At 34.5% G+C, this 18,900-nt stretch overlaps 1 protein-coding gene across 1 annotated transcript in view; it reads right to left on the bottom strand.

Annotated features, from left to right (window-relative positions):
- Positions 1-2,566: 2,566 nt before the first annotated feature.
- LOC101890230 (furin-like protease 2) overlaps positions 2,567-18,900 on the bottom strand; it is a 487,563-nt gene continuing 471,229 nt past the window's right edge. The window contains exons 13-16 of the mRNA XM_059120791.1: positions 18,380-18,579; positions 13,815-14,093; positions 13,360-13,610; positions 2,567-4,000 (exon numbers count right to left, since the gene is read on the bottom strand). Coding sequence (XP_058976774.1) covers positions 3,506-4,000; positions 13,360-13,610; positions 13,815-14,093; positions 18,380-18,579 — 1,225 coding nt within the window. The 3' untranslated portion in view covers positions 2,567-3,505. The remainder of the gene's footprint in view (positions 4,001-13,359; positions 13,611-13,814; positions 14,094-18,379; positions 18,580-18,900) is intronic.

The raw sequence follows: 18,900 nt of genomic DNA on the forward strand, positions 1-18,900 counted from the left end.
TTCAGGTAGTCGCATCGACTCAGCTGCTGGCCAATGAACTATCAAACCAATTTTGAAATTGAAAACTTTGAATGAAAAATTATTCAAATTCGTTGAAATGGTTGAAAAATATATGTAAACATATGTACTTATTTTTGAAAACAAATTATATTATATATTTACCCATGTCTGTTTCGAAATTCCTAATTACAATGTTGCAATGTTTACGCTACTTATATATATATATATATATATATATATATATATATATATATATATATATATATATATATATATATATATATATATATATATATATATATATATATATATATATATATATATATATAGATCGAGGAAAAAAATTGCTCTGTTCCAGAATCTGCCAGAATCTACTATTTTTGCATTTTTTTAGATATCATAAAGGGAAATTTGTTTATCGTAGAAAAAATTTGCTCGTATTGTAACAGAGCTCTTCAAACAATTGAAATGAACCTGTTTTGTGACCACTTGTTGAATGTGCAAAGCTTTTTGTTAATATATTTAGTGTCCTTATCGGTTATCTAGATCCAGGCATAGACCCGGTTCTTGAACTCTTACATTTAGTTCAAAAATCCGGGTATCGCTCCTACAACAAAAGAGTAATTTAAAGAAGATGAATAATCGTAATCTGATATATAATAACAATGATGTGCATAACCAAATTGAGAGCGATTGTATGAGCGTAACGGAGAATTCACCATTAAAAATCGCTGAAGAGAATACACCTATATCCTGTGCCGGTTTTCTTAAATTATTTTTATTTATTTTCTCATTTTTATGTCATCTTCTTTAATATTATGGCATTACTTAAAATTCGAGATAAAGTACACAAATTTTCAACTTCCCCACTATGGTAGAATTTTTTGTACGGATGTTTTACAAAAACACGCCAGGACCATATCTCAATATCTACCAACTAAAAACGTTGTAAAAGTGGATCATTTTCAAATTTCCAATTACAAACATTCATTTTTTTTCATCCACTCCTATTAAAAAAAATATATATAAATAAATAAATTGTTCTATTGTCAATGTTGCAAATATTCAACTTTGAAATTTTGTACGCCCGAAAAACATGTGTTTTACTTATATGGTGAAAAGCATCAACTAAGTACGTCCGGTTATAGGTAACGCTGTTAAAAACAATTCAAAATATTGTTTTGCTTCGACAAAACAGCCGATGGCTTGGAGAATTGTTCAGGGGGGCATATGTTTATTTTTTGGCAGTCTTCTTGCTACTCTCACTCTCTCAGAAATTGTTGCAGGAAATTACCTATATATTTGTAAGTTTAATGGAATGAAATAACATTTGTTTGCAAAAAAATTTAAAAAGAGCTCATTTGGAATGTAATGTCACACAACAAATTTTATTACAGATATCATTGTAATAATAACAGAACATAAAATGCATCGTTATCTTGGCGTCAAACATTCAACAATACTGAATTTGTTTTTTTTTTTTTTCAATTTTGTTGAAATAACCACAAGCACAATGTTTTGAAAAGCTATCGACATTTTGTCTCAATATTTACAGAATAACACAATGGATAAACAATTTGAAGCGTAGGCAAATTTGTTGAACGACCGATCAATAAAAGCTTCAGAATCGATCTACTGATACCTTTAACAATTTATAAATAATAACTGCCTAAAAGTATGCTTCATTATTTATTTTTCAGATCATTCATGTCTGCCGAAAATGCTCACACAAGTGATGACATTTAGTAAGCACCACACTCCTACATGATGGACCAGCAAAGTCGAATTGGCAATGTCTGTTGTAAATCCAGAAGAAGAATTTGAAACAACTCTGGTGAATAATGTCGCTTAAATCCTCAAAATACCAAATATTTGGAGCTACCGTTGTATGGAGGCTATACGAAGACGTGGACCTGTATATGCAATTTTTTCTCATAGGCTGTAGTACCCATTAAGAATTCTGAGTACGAAACTTGAAAAAACTCCGGTGAATAATGCCTCTAAAATTGTCAAAAAATTGAATGCCGGGGGGTGCCGTTGTATGTAGGCTATACGATATCGTGGATCTATATCGACATTTCTCTTCCAGGGGGTAAAGTGCTTAGAAAGAACATCTAGTATGGATTTTAGACAATTCAGTTGAAAAGTTTAGCTAAAATCATCAAAATACCCAATATAGGAAAGTGCCGTTATATGGGGGATATATCGTGGACTTTTATAGAAAATACTCTTCCAGGAGGTAACTCCTTCTCAGAAGGAACTCCTTTTCAATTCAGATAGAAGGGAACACTTTTTCAGTTTTTGATGGGTACTAAACTCTTTAACTTAAGTCATTTGACTTTATATAGTCCAGGCTTTGGTATAGACCGAGTAATATTTCTCCATATTATGATTTTTAAGATTTTTTAAATACGCAACCAGTACATCTCTATAACATTTAATTTAATCCCATGTTATCACAAATTCCACTTTACCAAAGAAATGATTTTTACTCACACTCCAACAAAAAATATAATTTCTGTCTTTTAATGTGTCTTTTAGAAAAATAAAAACAATTTCTTAATGATTTTCTTTTGAGATTATCTCATCCAATTATAATTTTTATTCGAGTTTTGTTTTTATATAAAGAGATACATCAGTAATTAAATTCTACAAATAAATGTGTGTGTGATAGAAATAACATAATAAGACCCCTCAAGGGTGCTTGTTGAAAAATGTTTTATAAATTAGAAAAAAATATATAATTGTTTCCCTTTTATGATATTTGCTGTTTGTTTGTGTATGGGTGTGGCTATCGTGTTCGAACATTGACAAATAGAGGGGAATTTATAAAATAAACAAAAAACAATTTTTTTCAACATATGTATACATAAAATAAGACACTATTCAAAGCAAAGGAAACATTTTACTACATTAAACAAAAAAATTGCATGTAAAACAATAATAAAAAAGACATCAAAAAGTTTTCGGAAATATTAAAATCATTTTTTTTGTAATCAAATAATAAAATGTGTAATAAACAAAAAAATAAAATTTTATGTTTAGATTCTTGAAAATAATTGAGATTTGCAAAAACAATTATATTCATGTTTGTGTTATAAAATTCAAGTGGACAAAAAAAATTAAATTGAATGCTCTATTAATTATTATTGTTATTATACCGATTATTAGCTAATTTATTTATTTATTAAAAAAAGAAACAAAAAAAATCAAATTATTAATTATTCTATATTAATTTTTTAAGCTTAGAGCTGTTACAATTAATTTTTCAATTTCCGTATTAATATTAGTTTTTTTGTAGATTTTCTGTTTTGTTGTTTGTTTTTTTTTGTTTTCGTTTTTTTTTTTTCATTTATATAATAAGGTACAATTTTCTTTTTACAAAATTTACAATTAATCAATTTTCTTCCATTTATGATTTTCTTATTTTGCTTGTTTTGTTTTCACAGGTTCTTGGTTTTTTGTATGGGATTTTCAGTGCAGCATTTTAGTGTATTGCCCATTTCTATGTTCTTTGCGTTTTATCTTCGGAACTACTGGATGACATTTGACGCAATGATGATGATGAGGTCTTCTTAAGGGGCACTCTCACAAATGTGTGCAGTTCATTTTCTTCCCCCTGAGACGACGACGGCATCGTTTGTCGCTGCTGGTTTCGTTGTTTTCTATCTATGTTAATTTTTGTATTTTTATCAAATAATTCTAAATCGTCTAAATCTCCGTCATCATCATCATCTTCAGCAAGAGTTGGCGTTTGAGTTTGGCATTGCTGCAAATCTCTTTCATAGACTTCTTCCTCATCTTCTTCTTCTTCGTCGTAATAATCGACCACTGCTTCATCTTCGTCGTCTTCATCTTCGACGTCTTCATCATCGATATTGGCCTCGGCATCGACTTTAAGTAATGTACTAGAGGAAGTTATACGATTTCTTCTGCGATTATTGGTGGGTACTTTGTTATAGCGTATAGTTTTACGTGCTGCCGCCTGATTGCTTGAACGCTGAAATTGAAAAAAAGATAAAGTTTCATGTCATTAGATATATATTTTTGATTAATATGTAAAGAAATCATAAAAAATATTTAAAATTCGGCGAGAGGCATGAAGAATTCTCAATTTCGTACTTTGTCAATTTAGTTTATCTGCCATTAACGAAAGCGTATTTTTTAGATATAAATACAAATATACATTTCTAAACGATACAAAAGGAATAATCCATCATATCACGGGCCATATAAAATAAGTAAAGTCTAATAAAACGGATTACATCAATCCCAATGAAAAAATATCCCCACTGCCTTAAATAAAACATTTCTAAAGATAATAAAAAACAACAAGAAAAAAAGCAAAAAGTTCGGCCGGGACGAACTTTGAGTATCCTGCACCATTTGGAACCAATTTGGAAATTTAAAAAAAAGAAAGAGAAATAAAAAATATTATCCCTTAGAAATTTTGTAAAAATCTTAAAAATACCAAAAATAGGGCGTTACCTTTTTAATGAGGTCTATGCGAAGACGTGGTCCTGCAAAGGCAACTTTCGTCATAAGCCATTACAATATTCAAATACGAAAATTAAAAAATCCGGTGAATAATGTTACTAGAATCATAAAATCGGGGCTATACGAAGACCTGGACCTGCATAGACAATTCTCTGTCACAGCCTGTAGTACCTATCAGGAACTTCAAATACGAAACTTGAAACAACTACGGTGATTATTGTACCTGAAATCGTCAAAATACCGAATGTAGGGTAGTACTTATATATCGAGGCCTATACGAAGACTTGGACCTGCATAGACAATTTTCTGTCATAGGCTGTAGTACCCATTAAGAATTCTAAATACGAAATTTGAAACAATTCCGGTGAATAATGTTGCTGAACTCATGAAAATACCGAATATGGAGAGGTACAGTTATATGAGGGCTATACGAAGTCGTAGACCTGCACAGACAATTTTCTGTCATAGGCTGTAGAATCTATTACGAAATTCAAATACCAAATTAGAAACAATTCCGGTGAATAATGTCGCTAAAATCATCAAAATACCGAATATCATGAGGTACCGTTATATAGGGGCTATACGAGGACGTGAACCTGCACAGGCTATTTTCTGTCATAGGATGTAGTACCCCTTAAGAATTCTAAATACGAAACTTGAAACAACTCCGGATATTAACGTCGATAAAATCATCAAAATACCAAATATACCGTACCGGGGCCTGCATACGCAATTTTTTGTCATAGGCTGTAGTAATCATTAGGAATTCTAAATACGAAACTTGAAACAATTCCGGTGATTAATGTCGCTAAAATCATCGAAATATCGAATATCGGGGGGTACCGTTGACCTATACGATATCGTGGACCTATATCGATATTTCTCTTCCAGGGGGTAAAGTGCTCAGAAAGAACTTCTAGTGTGGATTTTTAGGCAATTCTATTGAAAATGTAGCTAAAATCATAAAAATACGGAATATATGGAGGGGTATCGTTATATGGGGGATATACAATATCGTGGACCGATATAGCCTATATTCGAACTTCGACCGTGAGTGCAGACAAAAAACTGATATGTGCAAAATTTTAGCTTCCTATCTTTATTCGTTTTGACTGTAGGCTCCAATCATCAAAATACCGAATTCCGGAGGGGGTGTCATGTGGGGGCTATACAATATCGTTTGCCGATATAGCCCATCTTTGAACTTAACCTGCCTGCAGACAAAAGACTGATCTGTGCAAAATTTTAGGTTTCTATATTTATTCGTATTGACTCAAGCGTGATTACAACAGGCGAACGGACGGACAGGGGCCGATCGCCTTAGAATTTTACGCTGATCAAGAATATATATACTTTGTTATGTCTAAAATTATTATTTCGATGAGTTACAAACGGAATTGCGAACTTAATATACCCTCCATACTATGTATGGTGGAGGGCATAAAAAAACCCGCTGGCGTCTGCCATAAACTATTAAAATTCCCTAAATTGTTTTAGCTCTTTATTTCTGAAAGACAATGTGGTTTGTAAGACAACCATGAAAAATAGACACAGACAAGAGAAAATACATCAGCCAAAATGTCTGTTACATGAGAGTTTGGCGGAGCAAAAAAAAAAAAGGGTTACAAAATCTCCACACACGTATTTAGAGAGCATTTAAATAAATGATTTCTAGCAGTTTTTTAATGGGCCAAGACATAAAGATACAGCCGAAAAGATAGACATTCAGGCAGGCAGACAAACAGATCCATAAAACGACTCCGAAAAAATAAAAAGATGCGGCTGGAAAAGACGAGCGACCAGAAATCAAATACTTGAAACGTTTAGTCTCAACATCATGTTGGCAAATAAAATCCCTTTTATATCCTTTTTATGTTTCAACTTTCCTTTTTTTTTCATTTCCCGTCGTTTTTTTTCTTTCTACCAACATCGTTGCCATCATCGTCATCGCTGTTAACAAAAACTCATTAGATATGCCATCAGTTTAGGCTGCAATGACATGGACCGTCGTAACAGAGTCCACCAAAAAAAAAAAGAGGAGCCAGCCACAGGAATCACAACTATGGAAACGAAATCCAAAAAAAAGAACACCCGTCGTATAAAGAAAAGTGTAGAAAGGCTGTGAATGGATGAAAGGAGTTTTTAATATTTTTTATTCCAAGGAAGGAAAAAATCACGTAGAAAATCAACACCATCCTTTCGAGGGAAGTTGGGGAAATTTTGTGAAATACACTAAAGGTCAATTAACAAAATAATTTAAAAAGGGGGTTTTCAAGGAACGAAAACGAAAAACAATATCTTCTTAAAAAATTAATAAGAGAAATTATAAAGATTTGTTTGGGATATGTAAATGTTTAAAATCTGACCTTAAATATCAACCAGTGAGACAATTTATTAACTGAGTACGTGGGAGGCCATATATTCACTGAGAGTCTGAAATGTCAAACTGTATTAAATCGGCTGTGCATTGTGACTTCTAAAAAGCACCCACATAGCGTTACCTCCCGATTTTCGGTATTTTCAATACCAAATTTAGTAAATGTTTGTATTTTTCGTATTATTTTAGTACTCATAAAAACCGTTCCATATCTAAATCGTAGACTCCAGCAGTTATCCCAATATAAAATTTCACGGTTTCAGCTCTACCCTTCACCCAATACCAAGTTTAGTTTAATTTCATACTTTTCGAACAGCTTTTATACCCTACTCCACAAGGTGGTCAGGGTATTATGTCTTTGTGCATTTGTTTGTAACAGGCAGAAAGAAACGAGATAGACCCATAATTCCTTTTGATGATCTGCATAGAATCACATTCTGAGTCGATTTATGCATGTCCGTCCGTCCGTCTGTCCATGTATTTTTGTAAACAAAGTACAGGTCGCATTTATTGCCCGATCCAGATGAAATTTTTCAAGCAACATTTGTTTGGCCCAAGGACGAACCCTATTGAAATTGGAGATAATCGGTCAAAATTTAGATATAGCTCCCATATAATCTTCGTCCGATTTGCCGTTTATTGTGCACCAAACGTGTAATATCAGACCGAATTGTATGGAATTTTGCATACACACCCAAATTAGGCCTGGAAATATGTATGCCAAATTTGATCGAAATCGGTTCAGATTTGGATATATCTCCCATATATATTGTTCATCCGATTTGCCTTTTATTGTGCACCAAACGTCTAATATTTGTCCAAATGGGATGGAATTTGGCACTTACGAACAAATTGAGTCTAGAAGCTAGTATGTCAAATTTGGTGAAGATCGGTTCAGATATAGCTATAGCTTCCATATATATTATTCATCCGATTTGTTATATTTGTTACCCACAACCGTAATATGCACTCCGTAACAACGATATTCAGGGAAATATATCAAATACAGCTCAGAAATATTTTTGCCAAATTTTATCGAGATCGGTTCAGATTTGGATATAGCTCCCATATATATCTTTATCCGATTTCAAATTAATTGTGCACCAAATGGGCAATACAATTCCGAATTTAAAAGATAAAAATGCTTCGGCATATTTAGTCCTTTGAACTTTAAAGTATAATTATAATCATAGCGTGTATGATTGAATTCTACCATAAAAAAATTTAATTGTATGTGGAGCTCTACTAAATTAGCAAAGTGGTGTAGGGTATCATAAAGTCGACCCCGCCCGACTTTAAGACTTTCTTTACTGGTTTAAGTTTAATTTAGTACTTTCGAACAGCCAAACCCAACTCCAAACACCAACCTCAGATATTATCCGTAATCTAAATATCAAATTTCAAAATTGTATCTCTTTCCTTAACCTAATACCAAATATAGTTCTATTCAATACTTTTTGTATAAAACCACCGCCATATGTTCAGGCTGCACATGTATAACGACTCTAATAAGATTTTAAGCACCGTCTTCTTAATCCAAATCAAATTGTACCAACTATAGTACTATTTAGGACTTTTCGTGCACTTGAGTACTCAATTCTAAAACCATCTCTTTAATAAAAAATGTCAAAATTCCAGCTTCAGTCATTTTGTAAAGTTTCCCCTAATTATGTCTTATTCTATATTTCTTGCTTATCTATTCTGCATTCTATAAGTGACTCTCAATCCAAATCTCAGAATTCTAGTTCGTTCCCATTGTTCAATACAAATAATTAAATTTTTAGTACATTTTACTATTTTTCGTACCCTTTTAGTGCGAATTTCGAAAAATCTAGCCTTATCACACGCCTACGAACTAAGACTGAGCCTCATGTAAAATGTCAAAATTCAGCCGTTCCACCAGTTATTTATTAGCGTTAGCCATTTATTAGTTGTGAATTAATTATCGTTTTATGAGAGTCATAATGTTTGAATTATTTTGAAAAACTTGACGGCTTGTGAAGAAGATGCCTGAAGTGCTAAATTCTCTTGCTCAAAAAAACATCATGTACATTCGTGTAAAATTTTGGAATGGACTAAGGGAAAATCTAAAGCTTAATTCATATTTTATGCCTTTAAGAAGGAATGGAGAGGTATTGGCTATTTTCATAAAAGGTCTAATCAGATGATAAAAACTCCTTCGCTTTTCACTAAAGTATGCTTTTTTTTTTTTTTGAAAATTTTTAACTTTTGAATGGTCTGTACTCGAAGGAGTGGATCAATATAGCCCTTATCTAAAATTAATCTAAGTTTGATAAAAATATATTACAATATACTAAATTTGAACTAAATTGGATGGTACCTTTCAGAGTTATCAGTCGTACCAGATAGACAGACGGACATGACCAAATCGACTTCAATGCTGCAAAACAGACTTCGCCCAAAGAGGCCTAATGCCTAAAAAAATACCTTGATCATGAAACAACTAAAAATGTCTTTAAATTCGACCGGGTCGAACTGTTTTGTACCATCGACATTGAAAATATATGAAGAATATTTAAAGGGGTATCTGCAGAGAATACCTAAATCACAGAAAGTTTCTTTCTATCATTTCACCTCCAAAGTACTTTGAATCGGGAGGTACCGTCAGAGGAACTAAATCTGCGATATTTTGCAAACAAAGCTTCGGTGTCATACCATATGAAGTATCAGTTACCCATCCTCAATAGACCACTTAAACCCCTAAAATAAAATGAAGTGTCACATAAACAACCACTTCCTTTCTTCCAGATGCGAACAGCCTTACAAACCACCTCGACTTGATCCATTACAGTACCACATATATTTGTATGTACATATGTGTACTGGCCTCAAACTGGCTCACACACCCATTTGACAAATTGCCTACGAAACGTTTTTGTCATTACTTTAGTACTTGATGTCACTTCCATTACCACGCACATAAACCCCTGGCCCATGCAAACACACACACAAGGTCTGCTGGCAAAAACATGTAAAAGAATATGAGAAGAATCCAATACCACACTTACTTCGAAGCCTGAAAATGACTGAGTGTGGATGTATTTGGATATATGGAACGTAGGACATATTTGCATATTTTATCCCTTTTTTTTTGCAGCCACATAGAAGATGAGAAGTTATTGAGGCGATATTTTTTAAAGGAAATTGTAAAATTGTTATGGAAGATTTTACTAAAAGCTGGGGTTTCCTTTATGGCCTACGTTATTTTTTTCGGTCGTTCGTTTCTTCTTTGTCAATGAGGCTAAAAGAGAGCAACAAAAAGGACAAAAAATGGATTGCCTTTTTCATTTTACCGTTAAAATGGAATATAAATTTATTTTTTTAAACTTTTCTCCTTTTTATAACATTTTTGTTGTTGTTGTTTTTGTTAAAAGAATACGTAGCCTGACAATATGCCTTGTAGAAATTTATATGGTGATTTAAGATTGACGTTTCACATTAATGTGATTTATCGATTAATTGCCAGGTAAGATTTTAGGTTCGATTAATTTTTCTGACATGCAAAGAAGGAAAAAAAAATGACGAGATGTTAAATAAAATAAATCACGTAACTGGTGATTAATGGCTGCAAATAAGTCTTTAAATTAATTAATTAATGGAAATCAGTTGCGATTAGAAATACGAGGTAGGGTTGAAGAGTTGATGTGGCATTCATAGGGTTGTGTTTTAGGTTGTAAAAATGCGATGTTGTACTTTATGTCAGTTTCAGCATGCATTTAGTGATCCTAAAATGTTTTACCCTTGAAGAAATTATATAAGGAAACGATATATAAAATATAACGATATAATAAATATAAAATATTTGACTCAAATGTGAGATAAGAGGCAAATTTTGAAAATTCGTCACATATAGTTAAATGTTTTTTAAGGGTCTGGGTTTATTGTTCTTGTCTGAAAAATAATTTTATTTATTTTTTTTTTATTTTTTTTAATATTGCCCTTAAAAAGTCTGTGGATAAAAACTTCACATAAAAATTCTAAAATCAAAAGCTAAAATCTAAAATATTGAAAGACCAATTTTTTGTTGAAACAAGTAAAATAGCAGCTCGGCCTAGTGTTTAGATATCTGAATAGCCAATTTTCTATCATAGGACCAAATACCACATTTCAAACGTTTCTGCTGAAAAGTGGGACACATATAATCAAAATACTGAATATCTGGAGGTTCAGCTATATGGGACCTACACTAATCCTTGGACCTATACATTCAATTATCTGCTAGAGAAGGTGGTGCCTATTATGAACTCCAAATATCGAGTTTGAGATAATTCTGTTTAAAAATGGATCAAAAATCATCAAAGTACCGAATACTGGGAGGTATGGTTATATGTGGAAATATGAATGTGTAGATCTGTAGAGGAAATTTTGTCTCATAGGATTTAGTATCAATTACGAACTCCAAATACTAATTTTTAAACAATTCCGGTGAAAACAGTGACACCAATCGAATATCTGGAGAGCCTATACCAAAATGTAGACCTAAATAGCCCGTTTTCAAAACACATCTGATCAAAATTGTATCAAACTACTTCATTTCGCTCAGGAGGTAGGTGATTCCACAGACAGACCGACGGACGGACATCGCTAAATCGACATAGAAATTTATAGTAATTAAGAATATACAGGGTCAGATAAAAAACTGCAACAAAGTCAAACGCCATAAATTTTTTTGAATTTTATGAATAAAAGCAAAAAATGTCGGAAATAGCATCAAATTTTAGAATAAGTTTAGATTTGTTCGAATTAGTCACCTCTGGCACGAATTATCGCCTTCAAACGGCCCATGAAACCGGCACAAGCTGCCCGAATGTTGCTCTGCGGTATTTTGGCCCATTCCCGACGAAACGCTTGCTTGAGGTGATCGACACTTTGGTATTTTTTAGTACCAACCTTGCTTTCTAAAATACTCCAGACACATTAGTCCAACGGATTGGTATCCGTAGATATTAGTGATGAAGCGAGGAATCTCATTTTGTAACCATTCTTGGGTGGCGCGTGCTGAGTGCGTGGTGCTGAGTCCTGTTGGAATGTCCAAGGTCTGCGGCCAAAATGTTTGCGTGCCCAAGGCTTTAATACACCCTCCAGAATACTTTTTTTCGCGATAATATTCGGCATTTATTCTGATGCCACGATCGATTAATAAGAGCGGAGAGCGACCTTCGGCTCTTATGGCGGTCCACACCACCACCATCGCCGGCGCTTGAGTTCTGGTGACCAACCAATCCACTTCCTTGATGTCGGGCTACGCTACCAGTACCACAGTAACGAGCGATGGTACGAAACACAAAAGATTTATTCACATTTAAATGCTGAAGCGCTCTAACGATAGCCACTTGTGGTTTTCCGGCCAAATATAAATAAATCACACTATCACGCTTTAGTTCCATCACGAATAACTTTGTTTCTGGAAACTTTTCACTAAAATGCTGTTGTACATCTGTAAACCAAATAATGAGCTGTCACTGGAATAATTTTAACAGCTGTCGGACGAGTGGCATATCAATGACAGCAATCTGAAATTGGTTGCAGTTTTTTCATCTCGCCCTGTACAGTCATATGCTGAGGGTACATATGACCTGTTTCCTCATGTTCTTACCAAGAGCTTTTATGAACAATTTCCGACACCACATTAAGAATAATATCCATTATTTTATATTTTCAAGAATTGGTATGACTCTAATAACAATAAAATAATTTCTGCAGTTACAATCTAAAGATATCTACCAGCTTTCGATGAGCTTACACACTTTTTCGTCCACCTGTCATAATAATCTCTAGAAATTGTTAAACTTGCGTGTTATAAATTTTGTTAAACATGATGTATAGATTCCCAGTCTCTTTTCATATCAAATCCCATAATAATGTCAACAAATTTTTGTCTTTGACAACTTATAACACGCAAAACCTGTCGTTATAAACACAGGATGATATAATAATCCCAACACAAGACAATGCCACAATACCATTTGACCTCTATTACAACTAGAAAAAGCCGCAGGACAACAAAAGGACATGTCGTTAAGTTTTACCAATGAACGGTAGTCACACTTCATGGGGATGTGTGAAACAGCCAGAAACGGTGGGTGATTTGGTTCATACAATCCCCCATATGGAATGGTTATGCAATGATGCAGCAATGACAATTCGCAATATCTACACACATATCTGCACATGCATGCAATGCATGGAATACACATATAACACCTTTACTTTACCATAATCCACATTTTGATTTGTCTACAAAATCCTTTGGATATAAAATTTTCACCAAAACCTGTTCACCTTCTTCTACTTCTTCGACAAACCAACCATTTGTGGTGTACCCGGCCAAAGCTTCTAGTTATGTGTGCATATGGGGTTTACACATGCCAGGAGAGTGTATTTGACAAGGAAGCGAGGTGTGGAGAGCACACATACATGTAGAAACTACATACATGTAGGAACTACAAGAACTTAATACCAACCTGTAAGACGGCAAAAATGACAGCAAATACTGTAACAATGAGAAGACAGGCGGCAACCGCAATTGCTGTGATAGTTGTTAAAGGTGAACCGACACGTGAGAATAAACCACCAACACCTGTTGATCCATCCGAATCGTCTAACAGGTTACCATAGAGACCACCACTGTTGCCGTACGAACTGCCAAATTGTTGCTGTTCAGCAGCGGCGGCAATGCGACGTTTGCCAGCGGGAGAGGCATTGATGCAACCACCTGTAAACAGAAAGGGATACAAGAGATTTAATTGAATAATGTTAATATGGTAAATTCTAAAGATATGGATTTTAAGGAAAAATCAAATTTTGGAAATCAGTTTTGTTCATTTAAACCTTTAAAATGCACCACGAATAACTGTTTTTCCAAGAATTTCTTTGTGCATTTTACGTGCTTTAAAGTTCAGTGTGTGTGTTTTCATACCTGTATCCTTGTCACAGTGACAACATGACTGATCCTCCGGTGATGCATCATTGGCACAACATGGTACACACTGATTGTTCAAACGATCCAAATGTAGTGGGAAGGCACAAGTTTGACATGAATACTGGCCGGGACCTGTACATGAACGACACGACTCATGACATGTTTTACATGTCTGCGTTGGCGAATCGTAGTATTGTGAACCCAAACATTCCATGCAAAGGCCACCATCCAACATAAAGTGAGCAGGACATGATGTACAGGCTAAGGGTCCAGCGCCTATTGAAGGAAGAGAAAATTGGAATAAAATTTAAATTAAATGGAATAAAATCGAAATGAAATTAAAAAAAAAAACAAGTAAAAAAACATTAAGTTCGGCCGGGCCAAACTTTTAATACCCTCCACCCTAGGGTAAAAGAACATTAGAAGAAATGTGGCAAAAAAACATTAAAATGCCGAATATCGGGAGGTACCGTTATATAGGGGCTACACCAACACGTGCACCTATAATTACAATGTTTCGCCACACGAACTAGGACCCATTATGACCCACAAATACCAACTTTTACACAAATCAGTGAAAAAATGTGGCATAAATCATCAAAATACCGAATATCGGGAGGTACCGTTATATGGGGACTATACCAGAACGTGGACCGATATATCTCATTTTGTGCCAAATTTCAAAGGTCTACGTCAAATAATGTGGGCTCTATCGTGATTTCAACAGACAGACGGACAGACAGACAGACAGACAGACGGACATCGCTAAATCCTCTTAGAATTTTATGCTGATTATGAGTATATATACTTTATGGGGTCTACGACGAATATTTAGAGGTGTTACAAACGGAATGACAAAGTTAATATACCCTCCTACCCATGGTGGAGGGTATAAAAAAATGATATAGAAATTAATAATGTATCAGTTGGCCAAATCGACGGCAACTTATAAAGGGTGTCCTAACTAGAACGCATTTTTATATGCTAAATAAACACAGATATTTGAAAAAATGTGAAAACTTTATTACATCGTAAAGTAGAAAGAATGAGATTATATCATGCAGATGACCGCTGCGGCTGTGCTGACACACACGCGAACTTCTAATGAAATGTTCAACGACCGTTTTGCGGTATTTCATTAATGCAGCGCCCAATTTCCTCTTTTAAAGCTTGAGTCGCCATCGGCGTATTCGCGTAAACTACCGACTTCAGAAGACCCAAAGAAAATCAGTGAGGAAAAGTCAAAAGTAGGACGGGGCCGATTATATTATACCCTACACCACTATGCACATTTAGAAGAGCTCACTTTTTTTTTTTTTTTTTTTTTTGAAGTAGATCGAAGTATACCACCTATCAACATTTGGCTTTAGAGCAGTTATAATTTTATTTCAGAAGGAACTGATATATGGTAGGAATTTCCAATGATGAATCAATTTTCACTAAATTTGACGGAGACATTTTTAATTTTTATACCAACTAACATTGCTACATAGTAAATGATGCCACTTCGAGAAGGATTATATTAAAAAAAAAATAAATATCGGAGCTGAGTTCCATCAAAGGGAAACGCACGTCCGAAAAACCACTCCATTTGGGCTGATATTAGCCTGAAATCGGATTAAGGATATATATGGGAGCTATATCAAAATCTTGTCCGATCTAGAAAAAAATTTGGCAAAGGCATTTCCGAGCTCTCTAATATATGTGGTACTAAATATCATTGTTGCCGAATGCATATTACAAATGTGAGGTACTTTAAATCCCAAACCGGATGAAAAATATGTTTGGGAGCAATAGCTATAACTGAACCGATTTTCACCAAATTTGATGTTCTTGCTTCTAGACTGAATTCGGTCAGATGTGCCAAAATTCAGGTCATTTGGACTGATATTGGCTGTATTTGATATCTGGTACCAAATATCATTCTTGTGGGGTGCGTATTATGAATGTGAGGGTCTTAAATACCAAATCGGATGAAACATACATATACATGGGAGTAAAAGCTATATCTGAACCGATTTTCACCAAATTTGATGAACTTGTTTCTAGACTGAATTAGGTCGGATGTGCCAAAATTCAGGTTCTTTGGTCTGGTATTGGTCATTTAGAGTACAATTAACCCAAAATCGGTTGAAGATAAATATGGGAGCTTTATTAATCGACTCTCCCCAATTTCAATAGGGTTTGTCCTTGGGCCAAAAAAAATATTGTTTGGAAAATTTCATCTCAATCGGATAATAAATGCGACCGGCATTTTGTTCACAAGAATACATGGACGGACGGACATGGACGGAAGATCCTCAAAATTAACTGTGGGTGTATCTCGCTTCCCTCTCCATGTTACAAACAAATGCACAAAGACATAATACTCTTACCACTATGTAGTGTAGGGTATACAAATCTATAGGTGTTTAATCGCAGGATCTAGGCTGCCAATTCTGGTCTATAAAATGCGGAATAACACGACCGGGAATGACTGATGCAGTAATTGAATTGTTGCTCTGGCTGTCTAACATGTGGTGCCGCCTTGTTGATGTGGCCCTCCACTTTCATTCCTTCAATTTTAGGCATAAAAATTATACTCTTTATACGCTGATCCAATATTTGTTAAATCTCTAATTCCATCATAGCAGCTTTCCAAATCTCGGTATATGCTTCAGACGTCGTGAAATGTCTACGTGTTTCTCTTATGCTGAAGCGAATGTCGATATATTCGCTTAGTCTTCTTTTCATTAGTTAGCCGTGTATCGCTAACATCACCATCTGCCAGCTAGAAGATCTAAGCCAATCTCCATCTACATCGTGTGTGCGCTATCCCCTAAAAACCGGAAATATGACAAAGTATAGTATTTGACCCGCAGTCGCATGTAACCAGAAGATCTACCCTGAACTGATGCGTCAATATACTTTCAATGTAGCCTTGCTACAAAAAGCTTATAACCGATAGGATGACTACTTATTACTGTCTCATATCCTTCTACTGCCGCGATTTTCTACTCCTAAATCGTCAGATTCTATGGAAAACTTCTAAACGCGGAGGTTTTGCCAATAAGTGGATGAAATGACTGGATATTCAAACCTGGAAATAATGTTCCTGGAAGTAGTCTTACCCTCTCCCCATACACCGAGGCCATATTTCCCTGTGATAAACACGGTATACTACATGGATAGATGGATCACGCTATTATACTGTACAAACATCCTCGAATTGTCTTTCTTACAGTTAGACGTCTCGTTTATATATGTCTTAAGGTAGGCAAGAAACTCAGCTTTAGCTGAGCTAAATCATTGGCATTATTCTTCTGACCTTCCGAAAACGCTTCCTTGATTCTCCTTCGCATTTAACTTGGATCACGGGTCCAAGCACCTCATTATTGTTGTTGCTCATCCACCCATTCGATGATTTTGTATTCAATTGAATATATCTTCCAAAGGGCATAAAACCAGAGAATCAAAATTCTCAATGGAATTAGAATAGAGTGATATTCGGTCTAATTCGAGATGGAGTACTCTTGCGAGCGAAAAAAAAAGAATTTGAGTATACTCAGTTTTCCTACGTAACTCGAGTAGGCTCTGACCATTTTAGAGTAAAATCCTCTAAAAATCTTTCCGAGTACTCATGTGTATTTTTACAACCAACAACTGATTACTCGGTTGCTTTTTTTGTCACAAAATTAATCAGTCTCTTGGAATACCCTGCTTCTTTTATTTTCCCCTTCTCAGCTTTTGTGCATGATATTGAACACCTCCCGCTCCACGCTCAGCTCGTCCACAGCAAAACATCAAAACACAGCAAAACACACAAAAATCAGCTCCCGAAATAATCTCTCCCCCTCGATTTTACTCTTAAATAGTAAACTGCTTGTTAAACTCGTACTCCCTCTTCGGAATATTACCACTCGCGAGTAAAGTCGAACAAGTCTGAGGCCCAAATCAAAATCGATTTTAGTCGAATTTGTGTTGAGAACGACGAATTTTAACCAAATAGAAAAAATCCGGAGACCTTAAATTATATTTTATTGTTCATAGTCTAACGTTGAAAAGGTTAGTATTTTTTATACTGAAAATGTTTAAATTAAAGGCGTTATTTAAATTGTTAATTCTATGATTATAAATTAAATAAATGACGTATTTTGGTAAAATGCTTAAATTTTCCTTAACAGTCATCTACGAATTAGATAAGGTTTTGTTAAAAATTTAAATCTAAAAATCATTAAATAATCATCATAAAATACAATATTGACTTTTCTGTGAATAACCATTACCCAGTCATTGAACTTATTTAACCTACAGAACACCATAAACTTCCCTTTAAATGTCGTCAATTCACACCTTTTAAAAGTTATTGACAGAATTTCACCTTTGGGCGATAAAGTGGCCGTCAAACACTCACAAACAAAAATAATCACAAAAGGTCCTCAAAAACTGACACCGAGCTAATTTTTTTCTTGCCAACATTCAAACTGCAATAAATTGCAAGAACCACACGCACACCCATAACATTTTCCTCGTAGTCTCTCTCTATATATATATATATGTATGTAGCTAACACCATAACTTACCGTTACAAGTTTTACAATAATGATGACACTTCTGACAGCCAAACTCTGACTTGTAGAAACCTTCAGGACATTCGGGATGACATTCACCGCCCGCCAACTGCCAGCCACTGGGACATTGTACGCATTGATCACGTCGTGGTCCGCTGCAGGTATGACAACTGAGATAACACTTGGCACAAGTGCCACGGTCACTGTAATAGCTGTAACGGTAAAAACAATAGTATGAGGGTATAAAGAATAACCAGTAAAAAAAAAAAACAACGTTAACAATAGAAGTTCCGAAAAGAAAACAAAACAAAAAGTTGAGTTTTTTTTTGAGATTTTTATAACAAAAAAAAAAGTTCATCCTTTTCCGACACTCATTCGGTTATGCAGAAATTGTAACCCCCCAAAAAAAAAAAAATATGAAATGAATTGTCATACACAAATATTTTGCAAATGATGAGGATGGTAGGATTGTGGGAACAGTTTTTACTTTGTTTTTCCTGGCTTCCTTTTCCAGACCTCCCAATAAAACAAGA

The sequence above is a fragment of the Musca domestica genome, unplaced genomic scaffold (assembly GCF_030504385.1).
Source record: "Musca domestica strain aabys unplaced genomic scaffold, Musca_domestica.polishedcontigs.V.1.1 178, whole genome shotgun sequence".
In the NCBI taxonomy this organism is placed as follows: Eukaryota; Metazoa; Arthropoda; class Insecta; order Diptera; family Muscidae; genus Musca; species Musca domestica.